This window comes from Neopelma chrysocephalum, unplaced genomic scaffold, assembly GCF_003984885.1.
Source record: "Neopelma chrysocephalum unplaced genomic scaffold, ASM398488v2 Primary Assembly neopelma1_23, whole genome shotgun sequence".
Classification (NCBI taxonomy): Eukaryota; Metazoa; Chordata; class Aves; order Passeriformes; family Pipridae; genus Neopelma; species Neopelma chrysocephalum.
The window spans coordinates 13,452,625-13,477,041 of record NW_020897691.1 but is presented as its reverse complement, the minus strand read 5'-3'; the positions used below and the strand labels follow the sequence as shown (position 1 = coordinate 13,477,041).

General features: G+C 36.9%; 1 protein-coding gene across 8 annotated transcripts in view; it reads right to left on the bottom strand.

The window, feature by feature from the left end:
• UTRN (utrophin) overlaps window positions 1–24,417 on the bottom strand; it is a 380,224-nt gene that overhangs the window by 62,014 nt on the left and 293,793 nt on the right. For all 8 annotated transcript variants that reach the window (XM_027687304.1, XM_027687284.1, XM_027687314.1 and 5 more), the window contains 5 exons: window positions 23,720–23,798; window positions 18,820–18,880; window positions 8,439–8,500; window positions 7,343–7,417; window positions 297–498 (listed from right to left, as the gene is read on the bottom strand). In XM_027687304.1, the coding sequence (XP_027543105.1) occupies window positions 297–498; window positions 7,343–7,417; window positions 8,439–8,500; window positions 18,820–18,880; window positions 23,720–23,798 (479 nt within the window). The remainder of the gene's footprint in view (window positions 1–296; window positions 499–7,342; window positions 7,418–8,438; window positions 8,501–18,819; window positions 18,881–23,719; window positions 23,799–24,417) is intronic.

Genomic DNA, 24,417 nt, shown 5'->3' with positions numbered 1-24,417 from the left:
GACAGCATAAGAAATATCTCATTGCAAGCAACGGCACTTTTTCACTACCGAGTCAAAAATATCAAAATATGTAACTTTTTATTAAATAACTTCTTAAGGCTTTATCATTTTTCTATTATTATGGGCACTTGCTCAAGAAAGTAACTCAGAAAAAAATATACAACAGTCCTATAAGCCTAGCATTTTTGTAAAGTCACATGTGCAAAAATTACCAATTTTGTCTCCATGATGCATACTTTGTTAATACTATATTATATTCCTGGGGTACACACTGTGACTAAAAACTTTTTACTTACCTATCATACACGTTGAGTAGCCAGTTAAGACACATGTCTACACAGAGAGGAACATTCACCATATCTTTGTGTTTCTCTTCAAGTCCACTGTAGATAGTAGTGAGACAGCTGATCACATCCTGGACACCAATTAGCTGGTCATTTTGACTTAACTTCTGCTGTTTGAAAACTTCACTTGTTGTGTTCAGTTCCAATAGGTCCACTAACAACAGGTGATTAAAAACACAAAAAAAAAGAAAAAGAAAAAAAAAGAAAAGAAAAAAGGTGTGAATATAGAAGCCTGAGCATAGCATTGACAATACTTATTCATGTGCACTTGTTCGTGTGCATTGAGGCAAACACTGCTGAAAATTAGCTAAGTAGCTTTCGCTTAGCAACATTATAGTGACAAACCATTTTCTGTGACAAGTCAACAGCATTCAGTACTATATATTTAAACATAGAAATAAGAATACCATAATGACACTGCACATCTCACAACTGCATTAAAATAGCTGCTGAAATAGTCTGTGTGAGTATCCTAACTTCAGATGCACACACAGAGTCCACTAGGTTTACATGATTCTTCATATTGACCATAAAGCAGAATCCCATAATATGATTATCAGTTTTGATTAAATTTAAAGCAAAACAAATTCCCAGGTAGCAATGTTCTCTTAAATGCAGTAACGACGTACTGAGGCCTGATTAACTGAACAGCAGTTGCTAAATAAGGGCTTAAAAGAAAGCAGGGAGAGGGACACAGGGAGATTATTTATTGTAGTTTTCCAGAACACTAAATACTATGCTTTCATAAAAAACATTTTGGTCTCCTTTATTACAGGATTCTTTGTACCAGCAGTTGGTGATGCTATGGATATCTTACAGGTAAAAAGGATTTTGCTCCAAAACCACCCAAATGTCATTGTGAAAATCTGGGGTTTGCATGGTGAAAATAAAGCAAGTGGAAGAGAGTAAACATATACGGTATAATCCTCAGTGACTTTTTTTAACAGAAGAAAGGACTTCAGTGAAAAAAATACTTGCAATGTATTAGTATGCTTGGCACAGTTTAAACAACATGAAGTTGAAGTATATTTCAAGCTCATACTGACCAGTTTCTGAATAGTAAAACATTTGCACTACAAATGCCATCTTTCAAAGGAAAAAAACCTCAATGTGACACTTGTGTTGTGAACTGCTCTACGCCGATAGTCATAGAACAAATCACAGAATCACAAAATTACTTGGATTGGAAGGGACCTTATCTTCTAGTTCCAACCACCCTGCCATGGGCAGGGATGCCACCCACTAGACCAGGTTGCTCAAAGCGCCATCCAACAAGGCCTTGAACACTTCCAGGGATGGAGCATCCACAATTTCTCTGGGCAACCTGTTCCAGGGCCTCACCACCTTCTGTCATCTAATTTAAATGTCTCCTCTCTTAGTTCAAAACTGTTCCTCCTTGTCTCATCACTACCTGTTCATGTAAAAAGTCACTCTCCCTCTTTTTTATAAGCCCCCTTTAGGTACTGGAAGGTTGCTATAAGTCTCCCTGGAGCCACCTTCTCTCTCCAGCTAAACTACCTCAGCTCTCTCAGTCTGTCCTCATAGGAGAGGTACTCCATCCCCCAGTCATCTTCATGGCCTTCCTCTGGACCCACTCCAACAAGTCCACATCTTTCTGTGCTGAGACAGTGCTCTAAGTGTGGTATCACGAGAACAGAGTAGAGCAGAGTGGGATAATAACAGTGTTAAATAAGAACCACACAAGGGCAGTCCATGCAAATTGGGTAAGTCTAGCTTGGGATGGAAAACAAGTAAGTACTTCACCGTAAAATGAGAAACAGTACCTCACAGCCCTTGCTTTTCCTCCCCTGCAGTAATACTGGTACATTCTCTTCTAACTTTACAGTATCAGATTTACAGGGGGGTTACATTTGTTTGCTTTTCATTTTCTTTTTTGTTTGGTTGTTTGTGGTTTTTTTAAGCCCATCTCTTGGGCTTGCAAACAAACGCCTGTCATATATTTATCAAAGAGGTAGACTGGTAATTGCAGCAAAACACCTTACCACTAGTTTGACCTGAGGTAGATAAAGTATTTGGCAGTACACTCACTGCAGCATAATCTTCTACAATAGCTGGAAATACACTGGAAAAGGCACACAGGCATATTTAAAAACAAAACGAGCCTACACACAGGTCAAAATGTAACCTTGACTACTTTTTGGAGCAGTGGAGGGATAAGGGTGAAACCAAGTGCAAAACTATAATCTGCTATCCAATCACATAATAACTGAACTCAGGAGATAGCCACTTTTCATGTTTTTCCTTCATGACCTATACAGGGGGAAAAAAAAACAAACAAATTTTTGCAACCAGCTTGCTGGATTTGGTTTTGTTTTAGCTTTGATTTGCTGTGGTGGCTTTTTTGTTTGTTTTGTTTGCTTGTTTGTTTGGGGTTTTTTTGTGTTTTCTGGTTATTTTCCAATCTGTTTGTATAAGGTACTTAATGCTTAGCTGAAAGCAGGTAAGCAGGTTCACAGACAGACTCATAGCACCCAAAAGCTGCCCTTTTTAAAGCCAGTGAAAATTTGGAAAGCTTTGGAATGCCAGAGAGTTGCAGCCTTTGGGTTTGGCTTAACATAACCATCCTTGCACTGAAGATGGCAGTTCAACAGACACTAAGCCTGCTATCTTCACATCTTGATCTGCTAGCATTAAGGTCTCACATTCACATTTCTGCCAAAGGATTCCAGAGGGAGTTGGGAAAGGTATTTTCAGTATTTTCATACTAAAAAAGAAAACTCTGCTGCTATACTAATGCAAATTAAGCTGAAGTTACACTTTTGGATGACACCATCCATGGAAAACAACCAGAGGAAATTATTTCCATCTCTGCTTATTTCAGCACTTACCTGGCTAAATAACCTTTGGGTACAGGCAGTTATCCTGTCATGCCACTTCTGGCATGACGCCCACACAGTTTTCAGTGCATTTGTGCAGTACCATTCTGCAACTGCTGGAATATGCTGAATGACCAATCCTGCTTTTAACCAACAAATGGGCACAAGGGCCATTTCTTTCCTTTCTGCAGCAAGAGGACCTTTCCAAAGAAAAACTATTAACAGAAACCATATAATTCAGCACTGTTAAAGCAGATGCGAGTGACTGACTCAGCAGCAAGTAACTACATGCAGCTGCTAATGGCAAATTTGAGGCTGCTGTAATCCAACGGAAAATAGTCAGGCACTACTGTGGAGATTTTGTATTAAAAAGATCTTGTAAATGACAGCTGAAATGTAAATTTCCTGCAAAGAGACTGCACTGAGGGAAGTGCTCACAGCTCTCCCTCTTTTAGTCCCATGTGCCTAAATGTTCCATTTCTTCAACTTGTGTGGTTGATATTCCCATTAGCATTCTTAAATTTTAAATCACCTAGAGGAACTCAGTGGCAGAATTCTGAATATATATGGTGATTTTGTTCCTTTTTTGCCTTTCAGTAATACACTTCAGCACCTGGGGCACTATAATTTCTTGAAAATGAGCTACTAAAGTATGCTGGACAATAAAATATTATAGTCAGGACCTGGTGCTGGGTAGCTGCCCAGTACAACTGCAACACAGGACTCTCTCTGGCCCCATTCTTCTGCTACAGTGGGAAGGCACTGTCAGTACATCTGGCCCACATAATCAGAGACAGAGAGGCTAAGAATTTGTTCTTTTCACCTTGCAACCTTCCTTATATACCTGCAAAATAAATACATGTAGGTGCATGCACACGTATGTCTCTGTAGGAATCTATCTGCCAAAAACCAAGATGAAACATAACTCTACTTTCCTATTTTAAAAAGGGAATGAGGAAAATGGGAGTAAATACCTTCACCAGAAACATGTTCTTTTGACACTTACCAAGAAGATGGATACGGCCTTAGCAAAGTTTTCTAAAGTACAGTTCTCAAATTACATACTCCTGAACCTGCTTGTATAGTACTAACATTGCATTATCAGTCCCCACTGCAAAGTCAATATCTATCAGGTGCCAGTAGGACTGTGCATCCAGTTCCAGCTGTGCCCTTGGAGTTCCCACTAAAAAGGCCTTTGCCATTATACACACACACTGCGGCTGTAACAGCAATTTGTCTTATTTTACAGTGATGTCCATTTGTGGTGATTTGTTTTGACATTTCCTTTGCCTTAGCACGTAAGCCCTTCTGAAGCATTCTGCATCCAAACACCTTTAAAACGCATCCGCAGTTAAAAATACAAGGAATACAATGGAAGAATAAAGTAACTCAGACTAAAGAAAGAATGGCAGTGGCACAGAAGATTACTCTTTCCCTTCCTCAAAACAAAACCACTAACAAATAAAATTTAAGAAATTCTAGATAGTGCTGAACCAGTCTCCCCTTCCTTAGAGAGGAGGTGCTAGCACATCTGTGTTTTTGCTATCTCAGCTATTTATGGGACAGAATCAGGCTAAAAATCATCACAGTCAAAGGGAATTTGACATATTCTCTAGCAAGAAAAAATCTGTTATATGAACAATGACAAAAGGAACAGTACCAATTATATTTTTAAAGGCAGTCTAAAGTTGTGCCAGATCATAATGAGTTCCTGTTCAGAAACAGAAAATTCATCTAGCATTTAGCTTTGTGGATAATCTGCAACGTCTTCCTTAAAAACCCACAATATTGTGTTTACACAAATTACACCAATCCTTTGTCAGGTATGTGTGTATAGTAAAGACAAACTTTTTTTGTCTCTTCCCACAAAGCACAGAGATGAAGCAAACAAACAGCTTCATAGATAAGGCAGATTGGATCTGTAGAAATGACAAGTTTTACTCCTGGCTCTTTCAAACCGGCATATTCTCTTTACTTCTTACTACTTCCTTCTGTCCTCCTCTTCCACCTCCCTTTTCCCTGAAACTTGAGATGATAGGAGGGCATTTCTGAAAACTGTGAATGAGGAGAGTTAACCATGGCACTTGCTACAGAAATTGATATATTTTTTAGTAAAAGTAAGAGCAGAAAGTATGGCCCTCTTCAAAGCCTATAGAAGTAATGGAAGTGAAGTCTGGTCTATACAGGTCACTAGACAATCTGTATGCCTGTCAGAAATAAGCAACATGATTAGCATCTGTCATGTTCAATCTGTTTTTTCACACTGTTCCCTGAGGAGCAGCACACACAAGGAGAATTTTATCTTGCTTTCTGATTTCCTGCTTTGCTTTTTGTTTTCAGGTACATGCTGATGAGTACTTTATACTCTGCACATTGATAAGTGGAAAGCTCATAATGGACTTTAGTCTTGCTGGGAGCTGAAACTATAGTTTTGGATGGGACTACATCTCTTGCACAAAGAAGTGTAGGTTATGCCAAAGAAATAGTTTTTACTTCAATACCAACAGACAACTTTCCAAAGAACAGGTTCTGTTTTTTTCCCAGATGTAAAATCTTGAACCTAAGATCTTGAACTTGATTAGAAATTCTGTGAGAAGCCAGAACAGCATATGAAGAAGGGGTGAGAGGTACTCATAAGAGCCTGTGCTGTGCACAGATACGCTCTAGTTTTCTGGAGTAGCCAGTTACCATCTCAGGCACAGCTTCATTTAGTATGATGCATATCTGAAGATCAGACTGCTGTCTTCTAGGCAGGAAAGGAAACTAACCACCTGGAGGTTGGGTAGGGATCCCTCTTTGCACAACTCCTTTCATGCTTGCACCCCTAGGATGGCTTTGCACTTCTTGTGTTCCTACTCATACTGCAGTACTGTACACCCTTCAGGGCTGAAAAGTCCTTCCACAGCAAGGACTCCTAATTTATTACAAGAAAATTTGCTAATGTCATTCACCATCTTTATACCCTCTATTGCCAAGACCTTCTAAAAGGTCTAAAATCCACAACCTTCACGCTCATTCACATCCTGTATCTCCTTCCAAAATGTTCCAGTTTCCTTTTGCTTTTTCTACTTCACCCTATTTTCCTTCTGGTAGATGTGTGTTCTTATGTATTTCCTTTTCCATTCATAGTCCTAATAGTTTTTAAAATTCAGTTTGCTTTGCACAGGAGACTCAGACAAGAGCACAGAACCTCAGTGCAACGTGCTGTGTGACTTGGAGAAGTTCCAAGTCTTGAGACCAGCAAATCTCCTGACCTATCACTTCTGAGGCTGCTAAACTTTGAATGAACATGGTAGTTAGTCATGCAACCTGCTGGTGAATTAAAACATAGTTGTGATATAATATGAAACGCTTTTTAAAATACCTAGCAAATATAGAACACAAAATTGGAGATACAAACATCAACTTTGGAAATGAAGTCACTGAGCCTACTCAGTAGACACCTATCCTTTCCTACTGACAAAATATACGTGCACTTTAGAGTGGCCTGTGGCTGAATTATTCGATTGCTTGGGAACAGGGACAAATGCCAATAGGTTTGGGCAGAATATCCAATGAGCATATTAAATGCGTTGTTATTTCCCATTTAAATTTAAATCATTACCCATATCATATACACATACTATTATTGCCATTAAGAATAGTAGTTTATTCTGTCCTAGTAGTTTTTTGTGATTAAACATACAGCAATACCAACTACACAGATCTGTATCCTTTTCCTTCCCACTTTGAGCAGCCTGAACATCTTTTTAATTGAAGTTTGCACAGCATGGAACAGAACTCTCTTAAATATAACAAAATACCTGAGTTTATGTCACAGGTCAGGACTTTAGCTCACATCATTCCACACTGGTTTGTATCAGCTTATATCAGGAACCATACTCAGTAGGTCCAAAATCTATTTCCCTATCACTTCTCAAAGCATTCTTAGTGGGCATACCATTTCAACTTACCTGCTGCACCTCTTTCTTTATTAATTTATTTCATTTACTTGCAATAATGACATCTACTGTTGGCAATTCTTTTTGCCATTTTGTTGGTTGACAGTGTGCCAAGGATGAAATCTGGTCCACAGTTAAACATTAATGTTGTTAGACTGAAGATGACCCTCCCTCCTCCAAGTACTATAGAGAAACAATTTGTCTCAAACGCCAAACTTACAGCACAGTGCCTTCTGCAGTCTCCGGATTTTGATGGCTGTACGGTAGGCAGAGAAGCGTACATTGTTCAAATCAGCTGAAACAGCAGAACAGAAATATGAGAGGCTCTAAATATAGAGTCCATAATTTTCCTTTACATATAAATCTTCACATTTTGGAAGAAGTCTGTTATCCCTTGTCTTCTCTGCAATGAATTAATAGGGTATATCAGAGCAAATTAAAAAAACTGACAAGTTGGGATCTCAGTCCAATCAATCTGCAGGGACAGCCTCCTGACTCTGATAGTCCAGGACCTTAAGAGATTGGCACCCCAGAAATCCTAGAAACACTAGCTTGAAACACGCTAGAAACACTAACTTGGCACATGTAATACATACACATACGATAGAGATGTTATGCACTGTTTCATAGTTTCTGGACAATTGCTCAAATACAGTATGTTTTGCAAATAATTTACAACTCCATCAGATAACATACAGGAAACAGAGGGCAGCAAATGTCACAGTAACAGAAAAAAATGCCTTTTCAAGCCATAATTTCTATGCCATTACTTTGTAAGCAGTGCTTCAAAAGGGACAGCCAGATAGCTGTAAGCTCTATTTTAGAAACTGGTACAGTAACGTTTTTTCCTAACTTAACAGTATTTTTAGCCTTTCTCTCCTTAGAATGGGAGATTTCACAGTAAATGCTGATGCTATCAGAGTACATTGAACTAATTGTATCATAATACAGTTTAGCCTTTACTGAAAGCATAGCTGCTCTAATTTATTACAAAAATTAGCTCCTTGGAGGCCAGCATCCTGGCTTAAACATGCAGACAGCCTATATCATTGGACAATTCCTTTCAAAGTTAAAAGAAAAGAAGCAAGGTACTGCCTTAAAGCATACAGAGTATATTGTTCAGAATTAATATTAGCAAAAGACAATACACATGACACGACCAAGGCAGTAGGTTTCATGCAGAGCGTGTCTCACTGCAAAGTGGGAAATGCTGTCACACACAATTCATGGCAACTCAAACACAGTCATTACACAAATGCAGCTTTTACTCATGGAATAAAAATCACATAATATTTTCTTTTAAGAAATGCACTCACCTAAGGACTGGAACAGATCAGTCATTTTAGGATGATCCCAACAAGTTGTCTGTGTCTCATGACTACAAAGGAACAAAGGCATCAGAGTTTCAGGAAACACACTAACACTTACAAAGAAAAAAACCCAAAGATATTCTGATTTTCTCCACATAAGTGGCAAGAAATCCCTTGGCACTAATTAAAATGCATAATCTGTGTCATTCAGCTCCTTGACTTTCTAATCAGAAAGTTAGACAGGCAATAGCCCACCCATATTTAATAATATTTACTTTTGATTCTAACTGTGACTATATAAGTTGACCTCTGATCCTGCAGCTAAGAGGTAAGCTAATAAGGTAAAATGTAAAAATTTCCTGAGGCTGTAAAAACAATAAACATACTTGTAAAAACAATTAAAAAATAAAAAGTATTGAGATTTTATTTCAATCTTCATTGCATATCTGAGTACATGTATCAGAACACATAAAACGATTTTAAGCTTTATCTGTACATATTATCAAATCATTTAGGTTGGAGAGGACCTTTAAAATCAAGGGAGTCAAACGGAAAGCCTAATTGCTGTTCACACAACCAATCAATAAGTATCTTCCTTTACGGGGCACACTCTACACTACTGTTCACAGAACAGAGATGCAATAGGCAGCATCCCTTTACCTACTGTTTAGTGATGCTGTTTCAATTTATCAAGGTTTCAAGTATGCAGCCGTAGGGGTCAAAACATGTATTATGTCTACGGAAATCTCCAATTCCCTTCTGTGAGTCACATTTTACTTGTATTTATCAATATTAACTGCTGGAATGATTGCACATTTTTACTCACAAAGTATTAGATTTGAATTTGATTTGCAAGATAATTAATCAGAGAAGTCATGTTAAAAAGATCACAGAATTATCTTTAAAAGTTAATGAAAATGAAATTATGCTAGGTTAGCAAATTTAACAGTAATGAGCAGAGAATGCCACGTATTTCACCTTTGTTTCCATTTGAAAATTGTTAATGTGCACACTTTTTTTTCCACGTAGAGGGAGGGATACCCTGTTATAAATAATGACTTTAAATACCATTAAATGTAGTGAACTGTATTATCATTTGGTAAATATAAGTGGCTGTACCTCAGTGGGTGTACAATAATTTATCATCAGCATTTACTTTTTAATTGAGAAACCAACCAAGAATGAACTGTTTTATGCTAGGTGGTACAAAAAAAAAATGGGATAGAAGGTCTTTGCTCTGAAAAGCTGCAGAGACAGGACAGGTACCATGAAGGGGAGGCAGGCTCCTAACAAAGGAAGTGCTGAGGGTCCTTCTTTAGATTACCCTCTGAGATACACTAGTGGAAAGTGCATGAAATAGGGCTCTGCATAGGGGTATAATCTTCATTTTAGAGTCCATGCACCAGTGTGACCCTTCTAGCTTTCAGTCTAGCCTAAGTCTTCAGAGACAGCTTCTCCCTGTCATCAGGCTTCACACTCTGCCATGGATCTCATTTGTCTATCTGGTATCATCACAACTTTGTGAAGTGTATTTCATGGAAGTTCATAGAAAAAATTATGTAGTTCCTATTAATACAGTAGGTATAAATCTTCTTTTCCTTCTTTGTGATTATTCCCTAGTATATAACTGAAAGGAAGGAGAAGCCCTGCACATGATTATATTTAAACAAGAGAGATTTATACAACAACCAAAACAACTTCTGCTAGACCTTGATTGACTTTGAAATGCTATAGCAAACACTCCCCAATTCAGAAGAACATTAAAGAACATATTTACATCTGAACACATTTTTCCTGAACAGAAACTTTTATTTGATTTCAGTTTGATATCATCATCACATGAATTGCATTCATGTTTCACATTCAAGGCTCTGATATACTGCACTCCAAAGCTAATGCATGTCGGTATCTAAATCAGTGGGTTTGCACTTTCTAGATAGACACTTTTAAAACAGCACTATGTTTATCCTTGTCCAGAAAAGTCATTTCAAAAACAAGTTGCTTGACAATCATTTTCCTGGAAAAGGCACACCAATAAATCATCACAAAGCCAGCAACAAGAAAGGGATGTATCTAGGTTTGGTGCTTTCCCAAGGTAAAGGCAACTGACTACAGCATCTCAAAAACCCTGGTGTCAAAGGACTACAGTATATTAGAAAGAAGAACATACACAGCTTCAGTAAATAGGAAGAGAAAATATAATCGTTCAAACAGACCAACTTATTTAATAACCTCAAAAGTACTCCTGAAGCTGACAAATGTCTGCACTATTATGTTAAGCGGGATGCCATAATTATCATGTTGCCAATTAGGATTGATTTCTGCTGACAAAACCCATTGCAACTGCCCACAGAAATGGAACCAATATGCAATCAATTTAATAAAGCCTGTTTTAAGGACATTGCTTCAACCCAACTTTCCTAAGAACCCCCCTCCAAAAGTCAAACCCCAAAACAAAACAAAAACCCCAAAATGCCAAACAACTGGTAATTTTGCTATTAACATAATCATTGAAAAGGATTTCCTAGGATTTTCTGAGAAAAAAAGGTCTTAACTAAAACATCTTCAAACTTTTGTGTTAAAAGTAAAGGAGGTGGCAGGACTGTGACAGAAGCTGTACATATATGTATACATAAAAATACATTTATCTCTATTTTAAATGTTGAAATATTAGTGCAAGCACTGAATGTAAACAACATGCAATGCAGCTGAACAAAATCCTGTTCACTGCCTTCGAAACTATGATGTCAAAATTAGTCATGATTATAAAGACTTTGTTGAATTGCAGCCTTTAGTTCTGAATTCCCTATTTTCTAGTATTAAAAATACAGTTCCATGAACAAATCTATTTCCAGCTAGTGGGGTGCTGTAAGAATCTCACCTGGGAAGTGTAGCAGAAGTGCAAAGTTTATTTTGCTAGGTCGAGAGATCTTTTTCTTTTTTTATTTTTTTTAATTAAAAAAAAAGGAAGAAAAAATAGTGAAATACTTGGATAAATCCTCACTCTTTTCTTATTATCCCTCTAGAAATATACTCCATTACACATTCATAATGCTTAATCAGGATGTGGGTATAGTTAATTGCAATTTAGATTACATCTTCTAAGTAATTTATAAACCAAAATGCAATGAATAAGAACTTATTTTACTAATCAAACTTTACCCCTAAATCAAGTTTCCAAAATTTAAGAACAAACAACAGTTTCATTATTGAAATTGTATGCTTTAAATACAAAGCGCCAGTACAACTTTATCTGAAAGATTAAAATCACTTTAAAAGTGACAACATGCCACGCAAAAAAAACCGTTTCGTTTTTTCTTCTATTTTGTGTTTGCTTAACACGAAGCAGAAAAAGTGAAGGAGATATCCAAAACCTTTATATCCTGCACTATCATCTTGTTTCTCAATTTAATGCAGTAAATACCTGAACAGCTAAATTTTCCCTTTACAGAAAAACACAGAACATGAAATTTATTCCTAATAAAATAATAAACATAAAACATTTTTATGTTTCTATTTTATTTGCAAGAGAAATACATTTGTGCCAGACTGTGTATAGATTAATGGGTTTTTAAAACTTATCACTTAGTTTCTTTCTATGCCACGCAGACTGTGTGAGAAAGGAGGCCCAGTGAACATCATCTGGTGAAAGTGAAAAAAGGGCAAGAGAGAATCCCTTTCCCTTGACTTGTCCACAATTACTTTAAAGTCAGTACTATCTGACAGATGCCAAATGACTACAGAGGGTGAATATGACTGTGCCAGCCTAATCCGAAAACACTTAGCAAGAAACCATTGGTAACAGCTGAGCAATTCTGTACATGGATCCAGTAGAGAAGAGGAATGGGTTCAGAGTGAGTGAATCACCACCTCAACAGTCTGTCCAGGTCAAAGGAGACAGCAGCTTCACTGTTGCGGGCAGTGTTGCTACCATCACTGAATATATTCTATGGGTAGGTTTCACTTAGATACCAAAGCCAGACTACTCTGGACAGAGCCAAGCTAAAAAGATGCAACTGTAAATTTAATAAGAGCTATAAAAAAACCTCATCTCACTGAACTTGTGAAAAGATTCAAAACAGGCATTTAACCAAGAGCAGACAAATGCTGTGAGTCTTTCCTCTCTGTTACAACTACCATGCCACTTCTATCCCAGGTCACAGTGATGCTTGAGCCAAGAATCACCTCTTGCAGGTACGCTACTAATGTCAAGAACTACTTGTAGAGTGAGGTGATGCTTCCTTTGACTGAAAGTGAACAACAACTGGGCTCATTATTCATCGTTTGTAGACGGCACCAAAAAATAAAAAAGGAATTTTTCAAGGTCTACAGGAACCCAGGTCACTAGATTTCATTCTGCATAGTGGATGGCATAAGAAGGTATTTCCGCTATAACGGAAGTGAGTTGGCCTACAGGACAGTAACACAAGTGGTATGAACATATTACACATTACCATCCACATAGTTTAGTCAGGGAAGAATTTAAAGCATTTCACTAAGAAGCATTGGTTTTTTGTTAGTATCACAAGACTGAGTTATTCAGAGCAAAACTTATGGACCCCAATGTAAGCCATGCAGCAAAACACACACCCACAAATATATTACCTGAGAAGACAGTGTAATTTAAAAAGTCTAAAGGCATTTGTGTAAATTTTACTAAATAAAAAACATGATAACCATAAAATACTCCAAATTACAAAAACCCCACATATTAATGAAGTGCTCTAAAGTTAACATGACAAACATTTGCCCTTACTATGCGTTTCTTATTCATCATGTTTGGTGGCAGCTTTTTAATTATAATTGGCAAAGGTATTCCATTTTAAAAACACTTCCTGGTTGTAAATAAAAAGCTGGGGAACTGTTAGCATGTCACTTATGTTCTCTAGAAATAAAAGAACAGTCCTGTTGAAGTGAAAGGATCAGGTTGTACATCTCCAGGTGTTTCAAGATGCCCATGGAGTTGTGAAAAAAAGTATATTTGTTCTTTTTCAGCTTTTTTCTACCAGAAAGAAAACTAGAGACAGGTTTGTGGGTCTTTTTTTATCATTTCTTAACATGGGCAAGGCCTGTGTTGATAATCGCTGGCAAACACCACAAGAAACAGTACTCTGACATGATGTTAAGTACCTTTCTGTTCCTGTAGTCATTTGCACAAAACATTACCTTAAATCAGGATCTTTACTAATCACTAATGACTTGACAGCACTCAGAACTCTGACTTTGCTGCCCTTGTCAAAATTCAAATGGCATAACATCTTCACTTCATAAATATGGCAGTGTTTTATCTAGATACTGTATATTTTCTTCTTTTCTTTTTAAGCCCATTAGAAAATACTGTTTTGTGGTGAAAAAAGAGTTGGCATAATGCATCCCCATGGTATTGCATCTCAGAGGTTGGTAGAACAATTTATATGTAGATATTTTGAAATCACTCCAGAGAAAATGTGCTACTGCCTTTCTTTAATTGAAAACAAAAACCAGCACAGGAACTGGTAATTCAAAAACCTCTCAAAACCTCAAACCTTTATTACTTCTTTCTGCAAATCAGATTTTATTTCTTAATACTTAAAAAAATGGGATTATGCATATAACTAGAATAAGGAAAAAAAATAGGTTTTTCTGTTCCATTAATTCTCCCCATCTTCCCCATACAGGCATAAACCAAACATCAGGAAAGACTTTCTAAAGAGCCTTAAAAAATGGAGAAAGAGAAAACATTTTATTCCTGTACCCCATAAAGTTAAACATGATGTAGGAGGTGATAACATGGAATTTCTAAGATGTTCGTTATGTCAGCCTCTTTGCAGGATTACAGAAAAGTAAGCACGGCAACTATGGTGTTTGATATGGATCAATTTAATGGCTACATCAAGAAATTGCTCTATGTAATGCCCTGCATGAGATTAAACTTACTGTGACCTCTTCTGTATCATCCTTTTGTTTCTTCTGCACAGTACAAATATCTAATAACTTATAGCATTGAAAGGTACACTGCTGAAGAACACTTAAATTACAGTTAAAAGAAAAAGAGTGAGAAACACCAGGGTAATTATGTTTTCTGCACATTCATCATGTTTTCCTCAAGGATGTTTAATTATTATACATAGTGTCTCCTTTATTACTCTGTTTATCTTTAGAATATTTTTATTGAAACGCTATGTAATACAGTCTTTATTTTTTTCATTTACTATTATAGAGGCCAAGGATGTCTCATTTGTATGATACAAATAGTTATAAATCAGCAACAGCAGAAAATTCTCCTTATTAAATCTCAAACCTTTACAAACCAATCTATGAAATATGTATTCAATGGCAAGTTTGCCAAACCTTTTGTCCAAACTTCACACTTTCATTACCTAAAGTGCATTGGTAAGTACTGTGCCTGCTGTGTTGTATTCCCCTCCATATGCTCATTAGTCCCATTCTCTTTATAAATTATGAAAGACTATGGCTTTTTTTTTTCCAGCAGCATCAAGATTTTACAGTTAAGGTTTTCATTGAATTTTACTGTGACAGAGAAGACACAGACTACAGAAATACAAAATATTTTATCACCTGTCGTTAAGAAAAAAAAATCAAATGGGAGGTAAAAGGATTAAATAAAATTACATCAGAGGCAGCACTACTTCGCAACTTTGACTTACACAGTAAGACAATTCAAGAGGAGAAAAGAGAGAGGCTAAATCATGTGTGTAAGTTCAGTTCACCATAATCACCATAGCCCAGGACACACATGCAAGTTGATAAACCTGAGACCAATGAATTAGAAATCCTTCTTCCAACTAAGCAGAATAGTTGCTCCTTTCCAAAATGCCCCAAACCCAGACTGCCTCTGTCTGAACATATAGGGCAGAGGAAGTTGTAAACTGGCTTTTTGATCTTTCACATGCTTCATTACCTGATTAAATACAACCCAAGGAAGGGTAGACGTGACAACTGTTAGTAAATGGGGTGGGGAGAACAAACTGGACTCCCAAGTCATGATGGTGTGCTGTCACAAAGACCTCTTTCAGAGAGACACTCCTCTCTAATCATGTAAATGTAAGCTACCTCTGGTGTTAGAAAACAAACAGAAAAAACGCTGCTTATCTGAAAATACAGACATCTTGCATCATTTTGACATTCTCCTTACAGATTCATTGCTACCTAAATTACTCCCTCCTGCCTTCTAAGGTGCAATTCCCTAATTTTTCTAAAACTCATTATCTGTGTGCAATAAAATTACAGAGTGCAGTTTGTTCTTTTATTTTTTTTCCAAATACTTTAACAGAGGTGCAACGACATCATCATCTGCAATTATGTCACTTTCCAAATATTTTACATTTCTCATTCAATGACACTCACAATATGCAATCAAAATGAAGAAAATATATGAATTATGGTTGTCTAAGAAAATTATGGGTTCTTATTTAGAAGTAGCCTGATTTCAATTTGCCTTTATTTCACTTCCAAATTTTTAAAACTTCTTATTTTTCAGCCACATTGGATCATACTTTTATTATCTTTGTTCTACACCATAAAATGAACAACTGGTATCTTAAACCTTCCCTCTAAATATACAAGTCTTGCTGTAAATACAGTAAATATAGTTGTTCTCAAATGATAGTTATTAAGACTCATCATAACCGTTCCTTCTACTCATGCTGTGCTTTACATCAAAGGCAAGTCTTTGCAAGGAGCTAGTACAATTAAAAAAAAAAAAGAAAATTAAGTCAATCTTTCCCTCTTTCCTAGCATTCTTTTCTATATAAACATCCATCATTAAATCTGGTTGCCTGTTCTCTTAAATTGTCTCACTCATGTAATCACTAATCACACAATCAGTATGTTTTTTTCTGTCACTATTGTTTTTCTCTCTTCTTTGAACTGTTTTTGAAATTAAGGAACACAAAAAGATTTAAAAGGGTATTTAAAGCCAAGAGTACTCTCCAGTCTGATCATAACAAAGCAAATGAAATTCAGAATCAGATCTTTTCTGCTTTATCTTCCACAACTCTTGATTTATCTAGCTGCTTCTGAAAACAATGATGTTTAGATAAGTAAGAAATAAAAAATGTAGGAAACTGCCAAGGTCAGTCTGCTTTTCAGACTGTGAAGCTACTGAAATTCAGTATTCATCCTCAAGTTTTTTAAAATAAATAAATCTTACCACTTACATATACCATCATTCTCTTTCAAGACACAAGAATCAAGGCATTGCTTCAGCAGCATATATCATGTTGCAAGTAGGGAAAGATTAATGGAAAAGTCTTTCTTGAGATGCAGTAGTTAATTCTGCTGACTTCATTAAGGCCATCTTGCAAACTAAACAGCGGTCTCCGCTACTATAAAGACCTCGACTCTCAGAGAACTTGCCCTACACTTCTGCTCCGTTACCAAACTTCCTGTGCAAGACCATTAAAACAATTTCTGAGAGATGCTGGGGTTTCTTTCTCAGCCCCAACTGGCTTCATCCCCCAATCTAGCTCTAGGGCCGCCAACACACCAGAGCAAGCCCACAGTACAAGTGGATACTTGGCCACCAACTGGTGAGCTTACAGGACTGCATTTGGGGAACACAATTGGAAAGACTTACTTTCTTCTGAACTAGCAATGATAAAAAAAAGATTTCTCAAAAACTGAACTTCGGCTGAGGTGGGGTAAGAGAAATGCTCAGAAACTCAAAAGAATGTATTAAATATGAAAAAAGGAAATGCACACGAAATATTCAAGTTTAAAATATTTGCCTTGCTCAGCACAGATGAGAAGCTTTAATCTTAGTCTGTTTCATCTGTTCCTATCTCTGTTCCCCAACTCTGAATGTATCCATGAGCTCCGCAAAACCCTCTGGGTCCAACTCACACTCGATAAACCCTCCCAACTCCAGCTATCAGCTCTGATAGAGCAGGAAAGTGAATTGGCCATCTTTCAACGTCCAGTAAGGACATACCCACAATAAAAAAATCACAGGCTTAGGGTAGTTTTCCTCTTGCTTTCTGAAGCTTGCTACTTCACCATTTTCCTTGAATTACTGCTGTAGGTGTGATCACTTTAATACACTTCTGCCTGAGTCTTGGCAGTGAGTGAGCCTTTACATCCTTTTACCCTCTCCTCTTCCACTCAGGACAAAGCCAGGAACCTCTTCTCCAGCGTGGCACAGTTTTTCTTGCCTCCTGCAAAACTTTTCAGGAGCACAAATGCTTCCATAGAGAATTCAAGGATCTTCACAGGAGGTTTTTGCTTTTTCTAGTTACCTACTCAGACCCTTTAAAGAAACTAATCTTCATATGACAGTTTAAAAATAACTGTCACACCTCAAGAGTGATAACAGGTTTGATTGACATGAATTGACTGTTACCTGCTTTTCAAAGCTCTCAAGTACTCATAAATTGTTTGAAGCACAAAATGTGGTTCTCAGACTTACGAGCAGTATGCAATAGTAAAAAAACCTCACTTGTGTTCTTTAGAATGAACTATCTTCAAGTCCAACTCACAGTCATTCTACCTTAAAAAACCCTACCCTTTTCCCAAACTCAAACTGATAACATTTTAACAGATTTCTTTCAGCCTAAAATGAATTGCTTGGGTCTCCCTTACTATACACTGCACCTTAAAATTTCATTTACCTCTCTGGCAAAGCGCTATCCTCCTCTCAAAGCTGCAATCTTTGATCTTTAAAGTACTGGCAAACAGTACATAAATAAATGCTGACAGATTAAGAAAAGCCAAGTTATGGACTGCTCTGAGTAGAACACATCAAAATCTCCTTACCTCCATAACTAAGTATTCTTTATTATTTTCAAAATAAGTATCTCGACCGTTCACCTTGGTAATCAAGGTATTTGTACAATTTTTGTAAATATTTATGAAAATGCATAATTTGCCTTAAAATCAAGCACTATAAGAACTTCCACAAAGTAAAGAAAAGGACAGAAGGACAGTCAACATATGTATATTTCCAAATAAATTTGGCACAAAATGATGAATGGGCTCAATAGATATTAGTCACCACTGTTTTGCTATGGGTTATAAACTTTGCATTTTTAAATACATTATTTATTCAGCTTTTTTTCCCTTTACAATTTACACTCTGGATGAGCCACATGCATAAGAACAAGTCTAGTTTGAATACTGATAATGTATAATACTGAAATGTCCCTGCTGTTTCCTATCTGTTTGAGTGAGGTTTTAATTTGGGTTTGTCATTGATTTCTATTTACATATTTCTAAATTATATAGCATGCAAAGCAATAAACATGACTATATAGTATATGCAGCAGAACACTAAGTAGAGAAACTCTTGGTAACATTTCTAGCTACTACTTAGTCCCTACGTTTTTCTGCCAGGTTATGGTGACAAGACCCTCTGGTAGGGTTAAGGAAAAAAGAATAAAGGCAAACTTACTTGATATAATAGGGCACTTTGTTATGTGAAACAGATCTCTGCCATGGAAACTGTACTGAGGCTGAGGAAATAAAGACAAGGTAGTTATGAGAAAGCACGTGTCAAATTAAAACATCTAACTATTTTTTATTTATTTTATAATTAATATGGTTATAACAAATGGAAACAAAATTTCCCAGACTATTTTCAGTAATTAGAAAATCAGCAAAAGAAAACTATGGCAATCCATCTAGATGATTCCAGGCATCTATTTGAAGCCACACTGGAAATAAAACAAATGCGGTGATTCTACTTCAATGAAGGATAATAAATTCTAAGCAAGCAAGCTATCCATTCAGGGAAAATGTAGACACTGGTTTTCCTATCTCTATAGAATTATTATCAGTTTATGCTTTGAAAATAAATTATTCCACTACTATAATTAGTGCTCTGCAAGAGGACAAAAAAGAAGAAATATCAATCTTATTTTTATTAGTTACAACCCTTAGTTCCTATTTGCAACTCAAATTAATATTGATTACTTGGATATCATCCATAACATCAAGAAGCCTTCTGCACACTGAGTTGAAAAAGGTATGAAGTCAAACATGACACTACAACTATGCTTATCTAAAGATCCCAAGAAATAAAAGGTTAAAAAGTGTTCAGGTCAACAGGACTGCTGGTGGACAACTTATAAGCAGCTACTTACTTGAAAAACAACAGGTACACAAAGCTACCAGAAATTACCAGACTAGTACCTGGGTAATTCAGGGTTTATCATGGAAAAAGTTCACTTCACTAGATTCACTATAGAACCAGAGATGGAAAGAACAGGTAGGATAAACGATCATCACAATGGAATGAATTTATATTGCACACACGTGGCAACACTTCTGAGACAGAGTGCCTATTCATGGGTGCTAACACCCCTGTTTCAAAACTTGCTAAAATGAGACAAAGCTTTGATCCACATTGCATCTCAAGTAATTAAACTCTCAATTAATGAAATTTTCTGCAAGCATGGCCCACTTTAGAGCTCATCCCTCTTTGGAAAAAAACATCCATTTGAAAGTAACAAGCTGTGTGAGTCCCATAGGCTGTTGCAGCTAGAGAGAGGCAGGTCTCACCCTGCTACTAGCTGACCGCTTCCCAAGAGGTTTAATGGCTGTGACCTCACATAAAATTTCATGGTTTATAATTTAAGAAACATTCATGTACTGAAAACACAGATTAACTGAGAAGAATATTTGGGAAACTACAGGAATAAAGTAAACCACATTATTTACTGGAAAAAATAGAGAAAATTCCATCTCAATATTTAAAGAAGAAAATAACATTTGCAATTAAGAGGTAGGCAGTTACCTGGTAAGGAAAAAAAAAACTAATAAATGGCTAAATGCTCAAACAGAGGTAGCTAACTGAAAAATAATCCTTAAGCATTCCTAATTCTGGACAAAAAAAAAAAATCAAGATAGGTGAAGGTGGCCATCAGCTTTAGAGTTTCTTTCTCTAGTGTTTCCATTTGGCACCTATGGTGGCTCCTGTACTACTATACTAATTACATCAGCTAGAAAATTGCTCAACTACAATTTACATGCTAGAACAGATAAAGATATTCTTCCACGACACAAATATGGATTAAACAATGTAATCAATTAAATTACTAATTACTATGGACCAAGTCACACTCTACTTGTTTGGAAACAACCTTTGTAAAACATTGCCAGTTCTCTGCTGCATGAAGCTCTGGAAAATGAGACTACCACTGTTTTTTAAAAATCAGTTTCCTGATGAAAACTGAACATAGTAGTTATCAATTCTGGCACTCACTAGCAGGCCTCTTGGTACTAGTATGGCTGAGAGGTGCTTTGAGCAAGTCACTGAATACCTAGGCTATGTTTTAGGGAACTTGTGGAGTCAGCGCTCTGTGGATGTTCAAGGATTCATCTTAGAAGTACACAAAAACACAACAGAGAGAAGTGGATCGTCAACCTTGGAAAATAAATTAATTACAGAAGAAACAAGTTACTATTTCTAAAGGCAGGAGACAGCAAAGCAATCCTTTTGCAAAGAATAACGGATTATGAGGATTCTTCACCTTCGGCTGTTTTAAGGATGTATAAAATTGACTGATCAGTAACTAACTTGCAAGGGGCTTATCTTCCATCTCGCAAGCACTGAAAAAAAGTTCAACATACTCTTGCCTCCCAATGAAGGGAGAGGAAACAACAGCTCAGTAAAAAGAGAGATCATAGATTGTAGTAGACTACTAAATACTGCTTTACCTCAGCCTCCTCCCACAGAACATTTTAGGAAGGGCTAATATGTTGTTTGCTAGTCTTCAAAAATATTTTAAAGCACTTTCTTAGTGATGGACTGCATGAATCCATCTAATTGGTATTCCACAAACTCAAACAGCAGTATCAAATGCTGTACTGTGTCTTTTTAGTACTGAAATGTTTCTAGCCACTGTAGAGATGAAATCACTGGACTAATGGGGCTGGAATCAGGGTGCTGGATAATGTCATCTAGGCTCCCATTCCTATGAAAGCTTGGACCAGACGATCTTTTGAACTCCATCTCTTTCAACCTGGGCTATTCTATGAATCTGATAAACAGGTAGAAATAAGTGTTTTGCTAGCACAAATTACTGAGTAAACGATAACTGGGATCTCATCATATCATCATGGCTAGGCTTTGCAAACGAGGATTTGGGAAGGACTCTACCCACATTTGCTACAAGCGCGCTGGTGGCTAAAGAGGCCAATGTGAGAGAGACAAATCCGGTTGCAAACTGGGATCTAGTCAGTTGACAACGGTGCGATGGCAAGTTATGTTCCCCTGTAAGGATTTGGAGGAGGAGTAACAGGTATGTGAGGTAAATGTAAAATAGATGATGTCAGAAGAGCACAGATAAAAACCTCCCCTCTAATTCAGAAGTGCAGTTTTGGAGATGAAGATTTGCACAAGACATACATATATATCAATTGCAGTTTTTGAAGTTTGAGATTGTCTTATTCAGACTACTACTCAACTTGTTCCTCACAGTTTGAAGCCATTTATTGCTGCTAAAAAGGTTTGAAAATTTTGATTTAGAATATGCAGTCTTGCAACCTGTCAGGACAAAACCTTTAATTTTCCAGATTTAATGACTTTTTTATGACCTTCCTTTTGAAGTTACTGCCCCTGGCTTTCATTTAACCGACTGTATAAAAAATTGTAGGTATAAGTTCTTTAACTCTGTTTACCTGAACCTCTAAAAAGAGTTTGGTTTATTTTTATTTTTTTAACAAGTTTTTGTTGCAGTTTGTGTGGGGAAAGAGGTTGTCTTTAACAAAGAGTTTAAATGGATAACTGCACATTATTTGCTTTTCCAAAACTGTGTTACTTGGCTATAGCTCTTTGTGGTATCTACCAACACGCATTCTGGAAGCTTTCCTTTTTTTACTTTTGTATGTAACAAAACAAATGTCTCTTTAAGCCTGGAGAAGATTCCTTAAGTATGGCTGTAGCATGCTGATATGGCACTGCACAGTCTCTTTGGATGTAACTCTATGAACGCTTAAACCAGCAAGAAAGCCAGTTCATCACTCAGTCTTGTGAATGCAGCTTTTTATTGTGACATAGCTGTAAGCCAAATCAAGGAAATGATCCAGGTCAAGACAAACAAAACCAGTCAACTTTTCCTGGCAAGTTTTACATGTGGACTCTTTCACTGATTCTCCCCCTGCCCTGATCAGTCACCTGAATATTTGCAATGGTCCAGGTGAGGAAAGGTGAACAGAACAGCCTTAACAGTGACACAGTAGTGAAGGAACTGACTGTCAAGGTTATAAGTTTGAGATACAAAACCACTGTGGCAACAGTACGCTATACTTCTAATAGGGCTCAAATTTAATTAACAAATAAATCATACACTTTTTAAAGTTGTTTGCTTGTTCTCTCAATTTAAGAACAGGACAAAGTGGCTCCAGGAATTGCTATTTTACATAGCAGCTGTAATATTTTACATACATTGCCTCTTGTTTATTGAAAAACTAACTGTCAATTTAAAATAAGAACACAGTTGTCACATAAGTCAAGAAAAAAAAATCAATCATTTATTGTTTTAAATTATATTAGCTGTTTAGCTATACACTGACATACAGTACTTCAGAATCTCTGAGAAAGAACTGCTCACATGCTGACTTCTCAACTCCTGCAAAGATTTTATTTTTATTACTGAAGCCCTCAGTTAAAAACTGGAGAAGTGACCGGGTTAACACTTTGTCTTATTAGCCCTGATGACAGCAGGTAGGCTAGAACATTGGAAAAATCAACATGGATCTTGATATCACAACCTATTTATTTGTACCAAAACGTCGAATCCGCTTTTGCCCTCTTAGTATATGGGAGACCATAGGCTTACACCTCTAAAATTTTCATTAAATAGAAAAAGTAGGAAGGATAGGTCTTGAGGAAGTGATGCACGTTTGCTTTCTTCAGCCCTTTATTTGAAGTTCCAGGAATGTATGACATGAAATCTTTAATTAAAAAAAAAAAATCCAGGCAGCTCTTCCTTTGTGTCATCCCAGCAAGAGCGAAAGCAAAAGGAAGCAGAGGAAAGAGTTGGCAGAGGATGAGATGATGTGCTTATGAACAAGCAAAGACTCTGGAACAGTCACAGGTTAGACGCTGCAGCAGAGGACAAAGAACAAAACAACCAGGGCACAACAGTATCTCAGAAAGGTGGTACAGTAGGAAGCACACTAGTGAGACTGTCAGTGCAGTTATGAAGATGAAACACCCCCACAAAAACACAGAGGTAGATAATATGGAAGAACAACTTCCTCAAGCCATAGGGAAAATTGGAGTAAAGATCAGTCAGTCTTTGAGAAAGCCATCATATCTCTCGTGTCGATTAATTCAAAGAACTTACTGGAAAGAAAGTGCTGGGATGCAGGCCCAAAATCTCGGTGTGCTTCCTGTAACTGTTTAAGGCGATCCTCTACAGACACCTACATATGAACACACATACACAAAATTTACATTGGCATTTACTTTGCAACACCAAGAACCATGATAAGAAAACCACTTGTTTACATTCATTTTTAGTGAAATTAATTTGTGTGTGTCATAGCTCTCATTTGACATCCATCTATTCAAGGTTACATTTTTTTTTCCACTTGCTTAATGAAAATCCTGTTCGTATCTTGCAGCGTTCTTGTGTGAGAACTGTAGATCAATAACAAACAAAAGTAGTTTCACGGTGACTATAGCCTACTGCTGAAGTTTCTGACCTCCTCCCAACCCTTCTGTTGTCCACATTTCCATAGTCAGCAGGTCTCAGTTTGATTTTATTGATCTCACAGCTGCCTTGTCAGCACAGAACCAATTTGGAAGATACAGCTTCACTTGCTTACATGACTCCACCCCCAGTTTATTAATTGAAACTGTACTAGCACACCCAGCAGTAGTTTGGTTGCTTGGTTAACTCAGTTTGAGAAGAAAGGAAAGGTCTGATATGACACATTAATAGCTTTGCCTCTCAGGAGTGACTTATTCAAAACTACTGGCCCAGAAACTGGTGACAGGTTTTGAAAATTCATTCCCACTACCCTCACTAGAAGTGTGATA